Below are 22,112 nucleotides of genomic sequence, written 5' to 3'. Positions count from 1 at the left end.
TACAGGTCTAATGTCGGTTGAACATTTAGGCCATTATTTTAGATAAAGCTTAATATGTTGCTAAGTTTTTGTTCTTCATTTTGATTAAGCTTGTCCGTCCACCACTGCTTTCGATATTGAAAATGATTGTAATAAACATATACAGTACTAAGACTAAATATAGAATGAATATGTTTATAACTTTATTGTTTTTGTTTATGTTGTAGAAATGAAGATAGCACTTATGACACAATAAGTATGTCTACTCGATCAAACAGACCAGAACAGCAGGCAGATTATATTGAAGTGTTTTAACTACTTAACATTGTAATATGTGCCATATATATTGTATGGTTTAAACGTCATTTTTTTTAATTCAGTAATTGCTTAGGTATGTTCTAAACACATCAATGTAATTAAATAAAGGCAACAGTAGTATACCACTATTCGAAATTTATAAATCGTTTAAGAAAAAAACAATCCAGGTAACAAACTAATACTGAGACAAAAGCATCAATTATAAGAGGAGAAATATGACACATCAGAAACACAACATTAAAATATAACACACACAGAAATGAACTATAATATAACAATGGCCATTTTCCTAACTTGGTACAGGACTCATTAAGAAACAAATAGTGGGTTGAACATGGTTGTTTGGCCTGCTAAATCTCCTGCTTGTATGGCAATATTAAATATAACATGAAAATAACAACATTACATGACAGGACCACAATACAAATAAATGGGAGAACATTTAGGATGGAGAAACACGCGAATTTTCCTTCTTGCAACATCGATCTTTTGCAAAAACGTTACACAAAACGAAAATGACATAGATCTTTTGTATTTTGATGGATCCAGATGAGTGTTTGCTGACTTATTATTGACATAAAGTATTGAAACGGGAGAGTGGAGTTTTTATAGAAAGAGATAAACGAATGATAAAACCTATATAAAAAAAGAGAGTCGATAAACACTTATGAAACACATCAACAACGGGCAACCACTAAATATCAGATTCCTTACTTAATACAGGTGCAAACAAATGCAGCGGATTTGAAGGTTTTAAGAGGCACCAATATTCATCCTAACCTATAACAAAAGTATAACATCACAATTTAGACATATATCTGAATATATGGCAAAAAGACGTTCCGCAAAAAACAATCAATCGATCTGTATTACATGTATTATTAATAGTTACCATGTGACATTTTACTTTGATCGCTGACCTGCCGTTTGATACTATCGAAGTTAGAAATTTACAACACAAGCTGAAGTACTTAATGTAAATATCTTTAGAAATCAATTTGTTATCCTAGACATACCTATAACCAACAAGGTTTGATAAATTATCATATCTCATCTGATGTCTTAAAAAAATATCCAAACGTTATTTTGGAGCATATAAAATTATTATAAACACAATATATAAGACGTAGCTGCGTTTAACATATTCTTAATATTCCAGTCAATCAACCAATTATGACCATTAGTACAATATGTTATGTCTACTATTGTTCTCAAGTAATTGAAATTAAATTATTCAATTATGACCTATGTATTTGAATATTTTATTTTTTTAAACATTTACTATTGAAATGCTCAACGCTCCACATTTTTGAATTTGATCAATATTTACTAAATAATATTGTCAGAAATTTCGTACAATCAGGATTCGATTAAATTTCATGGATGTTAACACATATGTCAGCGATTATTAAATTGATTATCCCGTAAGATGTTCCAACACTCACCTTAATCCGTTAGCGTATTGCATGATGTATGGCCCTTCAACGTTCAATCAATAGATGGTCAAGGATGACCATGAATTAAAGACGCTGATAGAACTCAGGAAGGGATTATTAAAATAGTGTGTTGTCTAACATTTTTCATGTTGATTTTGATTATCAAAAGATTCTCACAAAATGTTTCAAGTTAAAAACTGGGTATGATTGACCAGAGTTTCACAGATTAAATTTCACAAGACTAATCCTGTTGATGTTAAGAATTATCACAACTGCAATGCAGGTGCCTAACAATTGAGTCCTCCATGACAAAGGCATTCGGTGATGGTATACAAATTGTCAAATCGTTTGTCAATGTTGCATAAGAAGGAGGTGATACATAATCGCTATAGTATGATACCGCTGTTCAATAGTCTTAAATTGGTTTAACTGCAAGAGGGGCGAAAGATACCAGAGGGATCGAAAACAAACTGACAATGCCATAGTGAAAAAAAAGGCAAATAATAGTACGTACAAAAGACACAACATAGAAAACTAAACGACTAAGCAACACGATCCCCACCACTTGGGATGATTTCAGGTGCTCCGGAAAGGTGAGCAGATCATGCTCCACATGTGGAAACCGTCGTCTTGCTAATTTTTGTTCGAAATAACAGAGACAATATGTTACTTTCGTTTTGAAAAAAAATGTTACTTCCGATATCATCTGAACTAGACACATTGAATTCAAAAATATATGGTCCTATATATTTTCACATTATATAATTACAACAAATGGCTACTTGCGATTTACACGAGTTAACTTCCGTTTGATTTTAATTGTTTGAGGTCATGTTGCTTGCAACTTAATGCACAAAATTATATGGCTTTATAATACGCACATACTTATTAAAGCAAAGGTCAAACCAAAGAACGTAAAGTTTACCTGTGACATTCACCTCCATTTCAAAGTCATCAACTAAGGACCTCAGATCAAAAGATTTTGATAAATGGGCTATGTTATCATACACGTTATATTAAATATAAAAGGGATGATAACTCCTATCAAATGTTGACTTACGCTTTCAAGCAAAATATATGTATTACGACATGTACATGTCGCAACATACAATTGCAATTGGATAAAAATATGTTGTCCATATCTTATACGGGTTTTTGACAGAGTAAAAATAAGCTTAAATCAAAATTTAGAATAATGACGTGACCTTTGATCTTGACTTTTTTTTTTTTATCAAAGACCTCTTATTAAAAGACCCTAGGTCTCTTTCACCTATGGCGAACCAGTTAGAAATGCATTTCACTCATATCAAATGCATAATTGGGAATAACTCTCAAATGGAGTCTCCGCATAACTTTGGTTAAGATTATTAAATAAAGGCAACAGTAGTATACCGCTGTTCAAAACTCATAAATCCATGGACAAAAAACAAAATCGGGGTAACAAACTAAAACCGAGGGAAACGCATTAAATATCAGAGGAGAACAACGACACAACACTAAAATGTAACACACACAGAAACGGACCAAGCATCAGACAAAATCCCACGAGAATAACAAATATGACATCATTATTAAAAACATCCCGAGGATATAACGAGCAATTAGGCAAAATATATTTTTCGATTTCTTATACGGTTGCAAAGTTTAGAAAAAGCAAGAAAAAAAATGTTTTGTTGATAACTCTTATATATTAATATATAGATATTTAGTATTTCATTAACTGAATAGCCGCCTTTCAATGCTGAAGCTTAAATGCTTAAGCAATATTTACAGTTAATAAAAGTGGTATCAAAGTCACTGTAAATCTGAAAAGATGGATATATACTTTAAAACTGTATTCAAACGGTAAGTCTGTAATACTGATATATACACCTTACATCTATAAAGCTGAGTATACACTGTAAATCTGCAAAGATATACATAATCTTTAAAGATTTGTATAAACTGTATATTCAATGAAAAGCATATAATATGTACATCTTATAAGATTGTACACATATTTGGATGCATATATAATGAACATTTGTATAAATGCACTAGAACCATACAGTTACAGGAAGGTATTTAATTTCCAGTATTAAGTATTTATTGATCATTTATTATACACAATTTGATTTAGAAGAAAAAACGAAATAATTAAATAATAATTCTAATATGACGTGCTTCTTTCGCTTTGTAAACAACACTGTGATAAAATTCTCGATATATCTATACTTAGCGCAGACTCCGTGGTGTACATAAAAATGGCTGTTACAATATACTTCCCACGTAATTCCACATGTATTGACACCTATTTGTAAACCCTTTGCCGATTTTATTGTTTTAAAATTGCAATTAAAAAAAGACAAAATCACTTTTATTCTTTTTCGAATGCACAATAAAAAGAAGTAATGCACAAGAACTCGGAGAAACCAACAAAATATAAAAATAAAATAAAATTCCAAGAAAGTCTATTAATGTTTTGGCGCATTTAAGTCATTTCAAAACATGACGTCAAACAAATGAAAACGCTACAGTTGAAAGTTTTCTGTTACGTGAACCATTGAAATGTTGTTTACTATTGTATTAAAATTGATTATCAAGGTAGGTTTTGTTTGATTGTCTATTCTATTGCATTATTCGCATATTTACTGATTTCAGCAAGTCAACATGGCGGCTCCTTAGTTACGAAATGTCAACTTTGGATTTGACGGTAGCTTACGAGAAAAAACATTTAAATCAAAAGCACAATTGTTGGTTTTGAGAATGAAACAGATTTTTATTTTAGCGGTTATTCACGAAATAGTCCATGCAAGCTACGGATTTATTAGAATGTTTGAGCTTTATCTAACAGGGAGTCAAAAAGAACAGCCGCACACACAGCGTTACCAACCATCACTTCAGTTTTTTTAATGATCGTATTTGTCCTATTAGAATCGAAATAATTCATGGAAGCCATAGATTATTGGAATTTTACACATGGCCTGGGCCGTGATATTCGTTAATTTTATCCCTCGCTAACGCTCAGGATAAAATTAAAATATCACGGCCCAGGCCATGTGTAAATTTCCAATAATCTATGGCTTCCATGAATTATTTCTTAAATATAAAATAATACACGATCATATAAGACCTAACAGTAAACACACATGACAACAATCTACATAAAATCGAAAACCCTGTAGACGAACCACGAAAACTCGACTATATACAATGACAAATACGACAGATATAAAAATGTATAGCAATTAAAACCAGCTTAGCACAAAGCTGACGTTAACATCATAGTACCTTATTTTTATTGACGTATCTATGTTGCATCTAAAAATTGTATTAAAAATTATTACTGTTCATAATTTTTCATTTGTTTTCTTTAGTTGCATCCGACATGTGCAACATGTACACATATGACCTGCTTCCATATTTGTTAATGGTACTTTGACTGTATTTAAGGTATTTAATGTGAAGGCATGATCTAGCTAATTATGGCATCTTTGACTCGCTCCGGCAGTACATATATATTAACACAGCAGATGTTGGTGATTGCAAATATGAGACACCTGTTCACCAGGCACTAGTTTAAACATATTTATTTTCAGTGCATTTGGAAAATAATTTATTTAGTTAAAAAGTTATACCCAGTTGCAATTAAACAAAAGAAATGAAACTCTTCGTAAGAGTGGGAAAACAGTGAAGTTGGTATATATGCATTGTTTGCATCTGTTTCTATGTGCTTTAAGTTAAAAAAAAAAGTGCATAATTTAGGATTTCATATTATCGGTTTTAAGAGACGAATTGGCAGCACTTCATCCTTTAAACGGTTTCCTTATTCAAGATTGTAAAAATTAGCTGACGTAATTAGATAATTTTAACGGAGAAGAATCCTGACTGGATGTACGGTCTGCATCAATGACGAAAACATATACTGTGTAGTCATTTGTGAAAGATTCAGGCAAAAATGGGATACAATTAAAAAGAGAAAACCAAATGTATGCCATTTCAACAAATAAGACATACAAATAAGACATAAAGCAATCAAGAACAATATTCTAAGTACAAGGTGCGTATTTAAGACAAACACATAAATAATATAACGTTTGTAAACATGTTTTTGTGTGCTGAACTCTCCCCTCAAACTGTGATATTAGTGTAAAATATTGGAACACACTAGTAAACCTTTCTAATTGTCTACACCTACAGTTCAGCACGGCTACGACAGGTAATTTGTGAGGGGTCGTCTCAAAAATATAAATTGAAAATAATACTATTGATTACTATTGGACTTATTGCTTGAAATTGATTTGATTGGCAATGAAGACAGAGTCCAAATGACATGGATTTTTTAAATTTAGAATGAAGAAACAAATTATTTTTACGGTACAAAAAAGGAAGAGAAACAACATGGAAAAAAAAAACAGCGATCTCTGATCGACTAAAAAGGAATCAAATATAAAAACGAAGCATAAAGTCAAAATGTGACATCATTTACTAAAATATCAACCGTGTGAAGGCCGTACATTTTCAGGACTTCGTTCAGGCGCACAAAACTTGCGACGGGGTTTTACTATTCTTATTGGGGAAAAAAACTCCCGTATGTATTGTCATAGACGAAATTTAGAAAGAATTATAAGTACGAAAAAAAAGAAAAGATTATAAATCCGGCAAAGCGTTATGAAGAAAAAAGAGAAACAGACACAATTTCTGACCCGTTGATAAAAGAATAAAATAAAATATAGCAATGACAGTGTAACCTATAAAACCAACGATACTTGATCAACACGGACCATATTAAAATCCATTGCTAAGCATTTCCCGCTTCTTGTAAGAAACCCAGAGGTTTTTTTTCGAAAAATGGAAAATCATGACTCCCCGTTTAAGGGACAACGTATCTTGTCTTTTAGAACACGGGCAATTATATTGGTCTATCAGTTTGTGAGGACTACCATATGATTATAATGAGGGATAACCTAAGTCATTAGACCCCAACCCCTGATTGGCACTGTCCAAAAATAATTTGCAATGACAAAGGTCTACAGTAACTAGCGTCTAGGTATGTTTTGCTTAAGTAATGATACATTGGAATGAGAAGTAAATTAAATTCCCTCCCAAATCATGACGGGAAACATGAACTTAAACATGGTATATTGAAGCGGCGTAGTCCTTCGTTGATAAAAATGGCGATGTGATCTTTTCCTTCGAACTTTTTTACCCCTCCCAATTTGAATATGTACATCGGTTACGGTTTTGATCGTTTGAAAAATTTTGCAGATACAAATGTATCGTTATTGGAATGCGGCATAATCATCAATGTAAAGAGAAACATATTAGGATACGGAATGATTGCAGTAATTGTTTTAATCAATTCAACGTGAAATGACGTGTAAATACAGATAGAGAAAGATATATGTTTTCCTTTATATATATATATATATATATATATATATAGTGTCTAAAAATAGCAACAATCAACATTCAATCTATCTAGGTGTGGATCAGTTTGCGTGAATAATATATAAAATATAACAACTAATTTTATAACACTCATTAGTGTGTTAAAGTTACATTCTTAGACACTTATATATATATATATATATATATATATATATATCTTCGGTAGTTATATACATGTATAACCGCCAAATCGAATTTGTATAATTATAATAGTCAGACGTTTTTGTCTTTGAGACGTTCCCTCCATTTTACCTGTAAACTTTCGGTGTCATTAGTCGGTGTCGAGAGTTGTTGAAAAGGTCAAGTACAATTATATGAAAAGAAATTGACTCAACAGATCGGCATTTAGCACAAAGAAAACCTTAACAAAACGACAAATATGTCAAACCACCGCACTAAGAGTACTCGTAGTTATGTCCTATTACAGATATTTGTTTTGCGTAATGTTTATGCATTTCGTTGTGCAAAAACAAACCCTGCGTGTTGAAATAATTTTGGTAAATCTGCATAAAGTTAGAAATCCAGTCATCTCAGCCAATGTTTCCATTTCCGTACGTGTTGGTAGATTGTCTTGGTGTCTGAGCTAACAAATTTTCACTTTGATTTCATGCATTTTACTCAGTAATATATAGTTATTCTTTATTACATTGATTTTTCTTTCCTTGATCAATTAATGAGATTAATCACTGTCCTCTTAATTCATAACTATTTTTTATCATATTTTTCGAAATGCTGTTGTTTTGTCACTATATTCTCACCATTTCTTTTCATATCGTAAAGTCTTTTTTGATTTTGGGTTTAGGTCTACATGCAAAAATATTGATTTTCTCATAAAATAGATATTCAAGTAATTGATTTAATTCAAAACAGGCTACACGCATTTTCTCGTTCACGTAAAATATTGGGTCATCCAGATTCCTTTCATGTATTTTAAATGTTTGCTTTGTATACAAATATATGCAGTAACATGGATTGTGTTATCAACTTATATAAATCAGATAAGTGTTTGTTAAATTCAATATACTTGAAAAAAGGTATAAATTTAAATGTTATTGACAACGAATCAAATGAACACAGTCATCAATCAAACGGTATCAAGTTACACATACAGCAAATTGTTGCCAGGTATTTTGCTTTTGGTTTAAAATAAACTGAATCGGAGTTACACGACAGGTAAGCATGTTTCTCTCCATTCATCTGGGTTTGATCAAATTTTATAGAACTAAACTCGTTTTGCACTACAGTTCATATTGTATATAGTCCGCTGCCTCTCGTGTCCAGGTTTCAGTTTACTTTTTATCCATTTTTATTTAAACGACTATTTAACGTTTCTTTAAGGCTTCGGACTTTCAAAATAATTTTGAACAGGCATATCTAGAGAAGACGGCTGTCTATTACTTTTTGTTAATAAATTGTGGGGTTTAGTTCATCTTATAAAAGGAGTATAATTCATTAGTGCCTTCAGTCATTTTTTCCCGTCGTATTTATACTTACCTGATTAGGAAAGCATATACTATATGCGGTATGTATTATCAACGACAATAAGGTTTTTTTGTGTCATTGTCAAATTCACTATCTACAATTTTTCCTGGCTTCTTCGTTAGGTTATTCAGCCAGTTCGGTTATATAAGAATAAGAAGATATGTTATAATTGCCAACGAGACAACCCCCCAAATTACACAACTATTAACAACCAACATTGAGCAAAGAAAACTGGATTGGTTAGCGTTGTATGACTGTTTTGTACGTTATCATAGTTTTGGCTGATTGATCGCTATTGTAGTCCCATCAACATATTATGTATAATTTGGTTGCTCTGCCAATTTTGTCAATATAACGAAACTATCAACAAATATCATACAATCGGAAGGTCTAGATAGCTATAATCAAAGTTTAACCCACCATTTTCCTCGGACAATGCATGCACCAAGTCAGAAATATAGTAGTTATTTTTCTTTTGTTATGCTTAATGATAGCGTTAGATATTGTCAAGTTTAAGTTAGTTGGTATTATATATAATAGTATCTTTCATTTATTAATATGGTCAGTAGATATGCATATATTTCATGGTTTGAAACGGAGACGATTTAGAAAATATGATTTGATAGTTGATTAAATGATTCACATGCGAAGACCAAATTGCAACGAACGTTCACAATGATCTCCTTTAATAAATTTTGTTACATAATGTGTTTGGGTGCACGAAACTTTTTAATCACTTTCGTTTAATGTTTTCATTACGACTGGTAAGCCTATTTCTTTCCATATTTTGCTTTGAAGAATATATTTGAATTTTTGACTGTCGTCCATATATTTTTTTGGAGCTGCGCCAATCAAGAAATAACTTGACGTACTAACTATTCCAACTATTGCTGTTAATATGTCAATTTCGCATACACCGAACAAAAATATTGATGTTCTGAAAAATAAAAAAATAAAATGTTGGTTAATTTGAATCATAAAAGATCTTAAGCCATTGCTACTGTTTTTGTTTTTATCAAAATTCAATACCACGACAGTTCATATAGCATTTATAGTTTATAATAGAATATCAATTATTTGGTCATTTTAGTAAATTGACAAATCTTTTAATTTTAAGAAATACTAAGAATTTTCTATTCCCAGGAATAGATCACCATAGCCGTAATTGGCACAACTTTTTGGAATTTGGGTCCTCGGATCAATGCCCTCAATTTTGTATTTATTTGGCTCTATAGCTATTTTGAACAGAGCTTCACTGATGAGTCTTATGAAGACGAAACGCGCGTCTGGCGTATGCAATTATAATCCTGGTACCTTTGATAACTCATTTCATATCGTTAAACATTCCAGAAATTTAATATATACATGTTACACTTTATAACACAATTTTGAGAAATATAATGTAGCATAATTTCAAAGTGTTGAAATATATTTACAACTCGCAGGAAGGTAGATAGGTTTTACTTTCAAATTTCAATATGAATGAACTTTTAAATGTCAATAAAAATGAACGGTTCGTTTTTTTTCCATTTTTCATTAATTATGTCGTTGTTTTTTTCCGTTACATCTTGTAACACTTTTTCATTTTGATGATTTTGGTAACTGATTGTACGGTCTAGATTTTACTCATTATTAAATGACAAAAGGTGACATAAAGGATAATTGGCTAATTTGTACAGCCTGAATAGAAATACCCAAGGCAATGTGGTATCTATAAAAGAGGGACGAAAGATACCAAAGGGACAGTCAAACTCATAAATCTAAAACAAACTGACAACGCCATGGCTAAAAATGAAAAAGACAAACAGAAAAACAATAAATAGTACATGTACACATGACACAACATAGAAAACTAAAGAATAAACAACACGAACCTTACTAAAAACTAGGTGTGATTTCAGGTGCTCCGGAAGGGTAAGCAGATCCTGCTCCACATGTGGCACCCGTCGTGTATAAATGACACATCATAAGTGAATGAACAGCAAAATTAAAAAAAAAAGAAAAGCGCAAAACAATCAACAACAGTGCATTTTCCCTGTTCATCTCAAAATCCAAGTGACATCTTCAGCAGGGCGATAAAATATCCTTACTGATAGCTAAAGTTTAATACGGCTCCTAGCACCGGTTTGGTGAATTAAATATTGCTTCTCACAGAATAATCAATTTTGAAACTTTAGAATTTGTATAATTTCAGGTCGTTCATTGTATCACGTTGTTGTATTAAATGAGAGATGACCACTCTGTGGTTAAAACATTATATTTTATATAAATTTCACTAATAAGTTTCAACAAATTATGTGTAACCTTTGTCCATGTCACTCGTTAATAGTTTGTTTTGTGGATGGTTGAAGACTATGTTGTCCTCTTAATATCGCCTGGTTAGTTTTGTAGTTAATATCTCATGAGCGTATAACACCCACATTTATCATAGACTGATTCAAAATACAACAATACATGTTTAGTTTGCTAGAAAAAAATGTAAAATAAAAGTTACTGCGCAAGTAGACCTCTTTTACTATTCAACAAGTGAGGCCGCTCACGGTATCTCTGGAAGAGTCCATCATGGACAAACGGAGAACATATTATATTTTAAACCGACGCAGCGCGTTCTGTTTTTATAATTATTGTATCGAAAGCTAGCTTAAAAAGGGCAGTGACTTTTTAATTATATCACAGTAAAAAAAAAAAAAAACTCCGAGGAAAGTACAATTGAAGTTGTTTTTTTGCTCCTAAAAGAGGGGAATTGATAATTTCAAAATTAAAATCATATCGTTTATCCGGTACCCGGTCGTTCCGGCCCCAAACCTATCCGGCCCCAAGTCAATCCGGCCCAAAGTCGATCCGGCCCAAGTCGATCCGGCCCACGTCGATCCGGCCCCAAGTCGATCCGGCCCCATAATAAAATATGAATAAACTATGTTCACTATATGGACGAATTTGTCACAAATTTGAACAATATAAACGGAATTTGTATAGCAGCTCCAACATATTTTAAAGTGTGAAGATATTTTCCATGTTGACTTTGAATGTCATGGCGATTTTTATTTTATTTACTTCTCACACAGAGTAGCTAAATAAATATTTACAGTCCAATGGAACCGTTAAAATGTTCCTTCATCCAAGCATATCTTGGATGTGCAGGATGAAGGTCATTCTTAGAATATGAGCCTGAGGCTCGAAAGTAATGAATTAGCTTAACTTCTCTATGAGGGGTGAAGCTTACATATAATATCTCTGTTTAAAGAAACAAACTATACCCATAGCTGGCCAGTGACCTTGACCCTAGTATATAAGCACCTGTTCCATAATAACTTGTCATAATTTAAAGCAAGTTTGTGTCGACCAAATATAAAACCCAGTGGAAAAGGGTGGGTCTGACTGATAATCCCTAGGGTGGGAATTAATTACTTTCGAGCCTCAGGCTCATATTCTAAGAATGACCTTCATCCTGCACATCCAAGATATGCTTGGATGAAGGAACATTCTTATTCATATTTCGCCTTCGGTCTCAAGTAATGAATTAGCTTGTTTAAAGTGTAGACACAAACTAAAAACAATTTTTATATAAATGCCAACATTTAATAAAGGATAAAAATCACAATCACAGTAACTACAACTGAAGAAAAGCGTTTTAGTACTGATATTATTCACTTTCCTGTTATAGAACTTGTAAAAGGTTTGATCATATGTCCAGACAAAACTGTTGCCATAATGTCCTTAATAGAACATTCTGAAGCTAAATGCACCTATGAAGAGGTTCCTCTAAATGAGTTAACCTTAAAACCTCGGATAAAATTAGAACTCTCTCTAACTATCTAAACTTTACGAAAAGACTTAGATGAATTCTCTCACCTATTTTGTACACAAAACATGATAAATCATTGTCTTAACAACACAAAGTTTTGGTTTATCAAAACCTTTGATCACCTCGTTAGGTAAACTAACTAACAGATCTAGTATTTTTCAAAAACTCATGTATATGAAAAAATAAAGTGCCATGTCTCTGAATGAAGAAACATAGAATGTAAATCTACAGCTGATAAAGATAGTACTTTAAGGCAGCTGTAGTCAAGGCAAATAAAGACACAAGTATAAAAGACAGTCTTCAATGTTAAATTCTCCAATGAATATTAAGAACTTAAAAAAGATAGCACTAAATTCATCTCCCAAGTGAAAGAGTATCTAACTCTTCAATTGCAGATTCAGGTTTAAGCAAACTTCCACAAATACATGTAGTAAACAAACAAATTAAGTAACATCTATTTCTTAAAGGATAAAGTCTGTTTCAACATAGAACAAGGAAAATTCACATTAAACATGCTGAATATGAAAAGCTTGTGTTTTACAAAAAATTCAATAATCAATAACATCCTTTTTAGATGGTGATAAGGAATTGGTTCTCTTTGAACACACCAAATAATGAAATTTCTCAAAAAATATTGATAATGCTTGATTATAGATGGATGGTCTCCAAGATGAAGTGTAAATATATTTTACAAATGATTCTGAAATCTCCTGTTTATATTAAAGTGATTTCTGAGTATAATACACACGTTTTTACCCTACTGCACAATCAACCCTTCAGGTGTTGTTTCACTTATATTTTTTACAATATACAGTTGAATTAAGTCTCTTCCTGACAGAAAGACATTATCTTCAGTATGCAACATTGTTACTAATTTTTATGCTTAGCAGTTTAACTGGCAAATAAATTAAAATTGGTCTTAGCAAAGAAAACCAACTCTGAGCAGGCCAAAAAGGATAATCAAAAGAGCCTTCTGAACTTTATCACTAATAATTTTCATTAATAATTATCCCCAACAATGAAAAAGATGGGAAAATATAAGGTCTTAATTCTGACCATGAAAAATACAAACATCTCTGAAAGGAGCTTGTTGGTCAAAAGACAACGAAGTAATTCTCTACAGATTTGAAAATGAAAACGTGATAACAACAAAACAAATATATCTTCTTTCAATTGCCATCCTTTTGAATCTGTAAATTTTTTAACCATATGATAAGCATCAGAATTTTCTTACCAGGAATATAAAGAGCTGTGATAAAAATGTTCTTTCTTGAACACCAAGCCCAAATAATGAAATATTTGTAGTAAGCATGTTAAGTGACAACGAGGTTTTACCTCCTATTGCATAATAAAAGCTACTGAAAATGTATTTTCTGATTGTATAACTCTCTGTGACTAAAACTTTTTTCTCCAAAAGAAAAATATAGCCAACAATACTATGAAATCTATATGAAATGAGCGCATACTCTTAAAGAAGCTCCATCTACCAACAGAAACATTTTCTTCAAATTTGGATCCCAAATCCTTCTTATGAGGAATCTGGTCCAATCCAAAAACTTATTTGGATGGGTCTATAAATCAAATTTTTAATTTCTGATTTTAAAATGTTAAAAAAAAAAATTCACCTACATGTATTGATGAAAATAAATACTGTAACAACTCTACAGTGTTTCAACATTATTTCTCGCCATGTTTCTGCAATGTAACATTCCCACAGATACTGCATTAAAAGCATTCGTCACAAAACCAATATATGATGTAAATCATCTATAATACAGTTACACAATTCTATTTAAGAAGAATTTCCCAAGGGAGATAATATTACCATTTCTCATCTGTCAGAAAAAACTTAAAAAGCTCAGTATCAATAATGAGACAAAGGAAAACAATGTGCTTCCAAGAAATGAGTACCAACTTCTCAAAATTTCTTCCGAAGCACAGCTTATCAAGCATTTGCACCACTTCTTCTGTATTCACAATACAATCATCTAAACTCTGATCCATAATAAAAGAATCATCAATGTATAAACTATAGCATGTATATACTTCAAGTGACATTATTTCATAAATACATAGACAGGTTTTAAAACCTTAGTAAAAATTCTTGATACAGAAGCCAATCCAAAACAAAAACATAAATATCATATCAATGTCTTTTCCACATGAATCAGGAAAATGTGATATAATCATAAATGAAACTTAAATATGCATCTGTGTGATCTATAGATGTTAGCTCTCTCTCTATATATATATAGATATTTATCCTAAAAATTTAATTCTAAACAAAAGATAAATGGTCCTGCTCCAAATGCTGATTAGCAACAAGCTAAGTATGTTTGAATTTATCAAATAGATACAGGCCTTGAAGACCAATCTTTCTTAGGAACTAAGAAAATATAGGAAATAAACTGATTTTCCATTGATCGATCAACCTCTTAAATAGCTCCCTTAGCTATCAATTTTTGGACTTCTGAAATTAATTCATCCTTATGAAAGGTGAAATGTATTTAATTCAAAAATGATGAACCTTGTGGTACATCATTAAAAATAATTTTATAACCATTTCTTATTAAATCTAATATCAATAGATCATTAGTAACATTTTCCAAATCATAATATTTAAGTTATCTATACTGTATATATAGCAACTGGTTGAGAAATGTGACCTCTTCGAGATTCCCTGTTCCCTTTTGAAACCCTCTCCCTCTCAATGAAGGGAATTGCCTACTAGTATAGTCGCCCTGTTGACCAACAGAGCCTCTGCAGTTAAAAAACTGATATTGCCTTTCCCATAACAGCTGGGAGTAAATTAATTGCTAGACCTGGAACCTCTTCCAAGGAATCTAGAATTTGCTTCAGAATCTTTGTATAAACACTAAGTTTGCTTCATGCAATCATAACTAGAAACGTGATAAAGCAACTATCACAACAGAATTACAAATAAGTTTTATCATCTAAATATTTCTGAGCATCTCCTATGGGTCTAACCAGAAACCCATGGTCAAACAAACAAATAGAATTTTACAATAAAATCCTTGTACTATCAAGATCCAATGGCCCATTCTTACAACAAGAAATAGCCAACTCAACAATAGGGGTGATGATCAACCCCTTAATAAAGTATCTCTGGGTTTCCTGCATCTTTGAAACCACAGAGTGGGCCTGTCTAGGCAGTGCCATTTCGATTTTTTATTTATCCTCGACACACTAGGATTGTCACAGTTCTCAGTGTGATAGTATTACCTCTATGAACTTTATATTTTCCTGATTTTATATTTGCTGACATGGTAGTAATATTTACAATTTTGGGATTTTCAAAGCAAAATCATGATTAAACTGTTCAACAAACAGGATGAGATAATGGACCATTAATCTCACTAATAGAAGCCTTAAAGGCTTCTGAAAACCTTAATGCAGGATCAAAAGATGAATCAAATTCAACTCCGACTGGACTATCATCAGCCATGGCACAAACTCCAAAAGGAGGTACATACACAGTATCATTTCAGTAGTTCAGATCAAAATATAGAACTAAATCTTCATTAAAGTAAGCCTCTAATGGCAAAAATCAAATATAGCAGCAGGTTTCTCTACAAACTCTGCTCGAGTTGAAGGCAGTAAAACTGTCTCAAACCTCATGATTCATACAGGTTCTTTACTACATTAATAATAATGAGTCAATGTATCAATATACATGCCTATCTTAAAACTCAACAGCACTTTCGTGAGAAACATTCACAAATCAAGTAGATTTTGAAGCTATACAAGTAGCACTAGATTTAAAAACTTACTTTTTACAGGTTCTGTTGCTTTGTCAATTATTTCCAATTGCCATGCCATTATGATCTTTTATAAAACTACTAGGTTTTATAACTGTTTAAGAAGAGGATTTATTCAAAATACCTCTTGTTTTCCTATTAAATTTATCATCTTTAATTTCTAAAACATCATTCTAAACATCTTGCAAAAACAATACATTTGCATAAACAAATTCAGCCATTGTAATACAAAAATGTGTACCTGTGCAGGTAAAACACGTGTAAATTGTGAAGAGTACTCACGACCTTCAGGTGAATAGAAATACTTTTAAATATCTACCTGTTTAACAAACAGGAGTATGAATTAAGTAACAAATGTGCCGTACATCGTAGTGTACTAAGGCAAAAACTTAATGAATATATAAAATTGTCATACATCGTAGACAATAAAATATTTAATTAATTTCCATGAACACTTGTCATACATCGTAGACAAGAAATTTTTAAATTCATTTCCATCAACACTTGTCATACATCGTAGACAATTGAGGAAGTATTATTTCTAAATAACAAAATAACATTAGAACTTGTCGTACATCGTAGACAAGTTAATGTAACTTTAGTAACTCTCTCCCAAATTTAAGATAAAAATAAAATAACTAAAAAGAATTCAAGTGAAGTGTTCACTTCACCCCTCTAGAAAAATAATGACAAGTTATTATGGAACAGGTGCTTATATACTAGGGTCAAGGTCACTGGCCAGCTATGGGTATAGTTTGTTTCTTTAAACAGAGATATTATATGTAAGCTTCACCCCTCATAGAGAAGTTAAGCTAATTCATTACTTGAGACCGAAGGCGAAATATGAATAAGAATTTAACTCATCATAATGTCTTGTTTAACCAAATCATTAGTCTATAATTGGTTTGTTTATTCAACAATTGTCTGATGATTGTGAACTAAGGTAATGCAACTGGTAATCACTTAATTCAATCAAAGCCTGATTAATTAAAGGTACGTAATCAACAAGGTCTTTATAGTTTGATCTTTTGTTTGGTATAAATAATAAGTATTAATTGTATATATTTTTTTTTCAGGTAACATCAGTTGCTTCTATAACACTTGTTTTTTTTTGTAATATCGAATATAGTCAATATATTTTTCTTAAAGTTGACAATATTTTGAATAGTTGTGTGTAGATAAATAAAAACAAGTTATATGAGTATCCATTATGCTTTATTGCAAGAAAATAACATGCCATTGAATGCACAAGGATTCGGCAAATCAAACAACAGTTTAGAAATTTAAAGAAATTAAAAGAAAAACAAAGTTTGTATGTATCAGTTTAACCTAGATTTTGGTACTGAAATGACTGTTCAGGTCAAATTCGAGGTTTAAGTCAAAAAATGAAGCAGATGAAGTCGTGTCTGATGAGTCTTTAATTTCTTGTTCGGGGCGGATATATAAATGGAACCAAATCAAAAAAGTTTGGATTGACTGTTGGCTTGTCAGATTGAACTTAATTTCGATAAACAATATTGTAAAGTTAAATAATCTTGCGTCAGTGATCTTCTGGTTTTGACAAATGACTCACGGAATTCCGACTCACATGAAAATAACTAAAGGTCTGCAAGGAGAAGCACACATTTAGTCACATAGGAAAGCCGACATTTTGTTGAAAAGGTCTACCTCCAAAATCATATTATGTTGTCAAACAAAAAAATCCAGCATATTGATCATATTTTCCTCGCTGTGGCGTGTTTTTCTTTTGTGTTCAATTTTTACAAAATATGGCATATGGTATGATAAAGTAATCAATTCATAGCGAACAGGTAGATGAGCCGGCAATGTACGGGTTTAGGTATGGAATATTGTGTAGCATATATATATTTAATAGAAACAAGTTAAGTCCTCCGATTTGCTGCTCACTATAATGTTCAATGAAGCCATAAAGGAGTTATAATTAGCTCATTCATGCCAAATAATGTATTTGTATTTATAATTACACTAGTGCTCATTAATTTCCTTATTCGCTTACAAGATACTGGAAGTCATAAGATTTGTATACAAAGACAAGTCACGAAAAGCAAAATTGTGTTATTTACGCTTTGCCAGTTACACTCTCCATTTGTTTTAAAAGGCTGTCCCTTCTTAGTCAGTTGATAAATTATATTTATTCGTTTAACAAACTATCAATATTGAGCTTAAAAACATATATGATTTTGGATCTAAACCATGACAGATATATCAAAACCATGACGAATTTAAGACACTTAACCGAATCGAACAATGTCAATCGCTTCACAAAACCATACCAATTTCAATACGTGCTTATTCTGCGCTAATTTCTTGAAAACAACATTTTGAAGTAAATGTAGATTGTTTGACCTACTATATAGATTCAAATATTCTATTTTATTTCTATTTGATAGTTTGAATGGAAATTATGCAATTCCTGCGGGGAGGTAACTTAACTTAACTATGTTCAACTTCACAAAACTATGATAACATGACTGTGCTAAACTCTCATCGATATCACGAGGTGAGAATTGTATTTCAAGAATAGAATAGATACACATGTTTGGTAAAGTTGAATCTGCAAATTTACTAAATAGTGACAATATCTTTGTAGGTTGGTAATGGATTATAAAAATGTATCTATATTAGCAGTTTTAGTTGCAGTATGCCCGATCGCAAGCATATCTTGTTGTAAAGAGGTAGAATTTATTACCTGCGAAAGAAAAAACATGACGTGTGCAAAACCTATTTGTCATTGCACTTTTACATCAGTTCATTGCTCTGGTCTCACGGAAGTGCCAAAAGACCTTCCAAAAGCATTTTACGCATTGTAAGTCAAAGTGATAATCAAAAAGACAATTGTTGTTAGCTGTAATAATTGTGACAATTCTGGTGATTTATTTTGTTTATCCATAATAATAGATACAGTTACACAATTTGTTTGATAAGAAACCCTGTATATTGACAAGTATGATTTCACAAATTTTACCTGAGAATAAAACAAAAAAAATGATTGACTGATTGTTGGTGTTCTAATGCATCATTTTTTTGTTGTGGTCAATTTGAAGGGGTAGAAGAAGCAGAAAAGAGTCCGGAGGAAAGCACAGACTTTTGGTAGGAAAACTGACATTACTAGTGAAATAAAGTTAGAATCGAATGCACCGGCACGGACGGCGTTCGAACTCATACCTCAGTGTTCAAAACTAAAGACGAGCAAACGATCCACAAATTAGAAAAACGCTAATAAGATATATAATGTTAAGACATGCATTATTATTGATATGGATATATCAACTTTTTAACTGTTTACAAAACATTGGATTTCCGAATTAATGAATAGTGTTTACTACAGAAATAGATTACCTTCGTTCTATTCTGCAAAACATTAATGGATTTTGAATCCTTAATGCTCTTCAACTTCTTATTTTGTTTTGCCTTTAAAACTGATTTAATTCAAACGTTCGTCAATGATGAATCTTTTGTAGATGGAAAACGCTTCTTGCGTTCAATAAATATAAATTCTTGTGTCTCTGATGAATTCATTTACTATCGATGCCACTCCTAGTCGAGTTTTGTCATCGAGGTTATCACTAACCAAGTAGTCCGTAACTCTGTATTTACATACATTATTATTGAATATAGGCTTATCAAAGCTTTAGATTTTTCGCAATACCACAGGAAAAATAATCTTAGTGTATTTGACAAGACATTTTTGGTGTTCACTGCTTTGTACGTTAATAGAACTTTTCCACTATGTAGATACCATCAACACAGATAAGTCTTTTATAGATAACCGCGTGTCTGGTGTTAACAATTTCAATTCTAGTTTCTTATTAGGAGTGTGTGTTTATTATCAATAGCATATCAGACTTGAATAAACAGTTTGCTGAACTTTGTTTCTATGGCACCTTTCCTAAATATATATAAAATTAAGGAGTTAGCCATCTTTTACCAAAATATATATTGGATTCTTTGTTTGCGTGTTAATATGTTAATGGCAATGATTTATATAAAAAAAATCATACAAAAAACATTCTTTTTTTTATTTTGTAAATAATAAACGGGGTGCCAAGTTAACCTTTCACTGCCGAAATTTTCGTTTTCAAACTGTTCTGTCACTAACTGTGATACTTTATTTGTTAAGATGTTGTCTGATTATTTTAACCTTTCTAACTTGTTTTGTTTTCTTTATTAGATTTATAACACGAAATAGTATTACCAGAATAAAAAGAGGAGATTTCAACAACATGCCAAATTTGGATAGACTGTATGTTTATGTTGTTAAGTTTACCTTCTTTATTCTATATTGTGTGTGAAATATGCCTTTAAACGTTAACCATATATTTTAACAGTCGTTTCTGATTTTATTCTTTTAATGAGAACATATTTTCTTGATTAAACGTATGCCTTTCTCAATGTCCACTGTTTGAATAGAATATCAATCAATTCTTTGCTCACAAAAATAGCTCTTTCTATTTCTGCCTCATTATTATGGCTGATGTTTAGTTTCAGTTAGTTGCAACCTCACAAAACCTTGCACGCTTTTTATATAAGCAATGTACTCTTATTATTGATGAGGTTGTTGTTTTTGAAAATGATTTTGAGCTTCTATCTTTCCCGTAAATCATATCTTAAATCATCTCATTTTCTGATTTAAGAAATATTTAAACCTTTTTCAACCATGACAGTTCTTTTGAAGAAATCTCAAATCACAAGCACCATTATCATGACTGCATTCCAAAATCACACAACATATTAAATTCTTTACAAGCCTAAAAAAAATTAAAAGAAAATTTTACGAAAACAAAAGCAGCCAATGATGTGGGATACACTTTGTTAATTTTTCCTGAGAATTAAGATACGTTAAACAATCATTTATACTAGGAACTTCATTGAAAGAACCGCATAATGAATCTGGTGTATATCTGTACTATGATAATATGGAAATTCGCATTGCATAACATATATCATATATTATGTTATAGAAAGCTTCGACCTGACTAAATAGGAAACAATTAAAACGAACTGCCTGATTGACGCCAAAAATCAGGTTGTTGCGTATGGTCACCAACATAGACTGATGTATGTGCCTGTCCCAATTCAGGAGCCTGTAATTCAGTGGTTTTTGTTTGTTTATGTGTTTCATATTTGTTTTTTGTTCATTTTTTGTACATACATGAGGCCGTTAGGTTTCTTATTTGAAATGTTTAACATTGTCATTTCGGGTTTTTGTAGAGCTGACTATGCGGCCTGGGCTTTGTTGAAGGCCGTTCCGTGACCTATATTTATTTATATCTGGTTCATGTTGGTCTCTTGTGGAGAGTTGTCTCATTGGGAATCATACCACATCTTCTTTTATTATATTTGGCAGGGTCAAACTGGTTTACGTGTTCCAAACTTCCCTATTTTTTCTGAAAGCAATTACAAATGATAAAAAATAACATATTTCTACAGTAAAGTTATATTTAGTATATACTTTGAAGAGGATTTTGTGAGTAAAAACAAACCCGGTCAACAAAGTACAGCTATGCATGAGAAAGATACATTCCTAAATTAAAAATTATTTCAAATAACAGCTTATTGATTAGAAATATTTGTATTTTTGTACTGGCAACGTGGCGAATGTATAACTGAGTAAATAAATTAAAAGTCCAATATCAGAGGTATCGACCTAGTGCTAGTATTTGAACATAAATCTTTTTTTTAATTTTGCTTCAACTTAATTAACACTCCAATTAACGGTTACAATATGGGCATGATTCCTAAATGATAAGCGGAAATATGTATGTTATATCTTATGGTTTGAAATCAATTATTGAAAAGTTATTAAATTTTTATATAACATGTTATCAAATTATTTTCAGGTATTTGAATGACAACAAAATC

The 22,112-nt window shown here is 31.5% G+C and overlaps 2 protein-coding genes across 3 annotated transcripts in view; both read left to right on the top strand.

The window, feature by feature from the left end:
- LOC139493130 (peroxidasin homolog) overlaps positions 1-1,188 on the top strand; it is a 62,301-nt gene extending 61,113 nt beyond the window's left edge. For both annotated transcript variants that reach the window (XM_071281293.1, XM_071281291.1), the window contains one exon: positions 207-1,188. In XM_071281293.1, coding sequence (XP_071137394.1) covers positions 207-294 — 88 coding nt within the window. In that variant the 3' untranslated portion in view covers positions 295-1,188. The remainder of the gene's footprint in view (positions 1-206) is intronic.
- The window catches only part of LOC139493131 (obscurin-like protein 1), a 228,406-nt gene that overhangs the window by 91,691 nt on the left and 114,603 nt on the right, over positions 1-22,112 (top strand). The window lies entirely within an intron of this gene.

The sequence above is a fragment of the Mytilus edulis genome, chromosome 10 (genome assembly GCF_963676685.1).
Source record: "Mytilus edulis chromosome 10, xbMytEdul2.2, whole genome shotgun sequence".
Classification (NCBI taxonomy): Eukaryota; Metazoa; Mollusca; class Bivalvia; order Mytilida; family Mytilidae; genus Mytilus; species Mytilus edulis.
The sequence above is the reverse complement of the archived record's forward strand: the minus strand, read 5'-3'. Positions and strand labels throughout refer to the sequence as shown.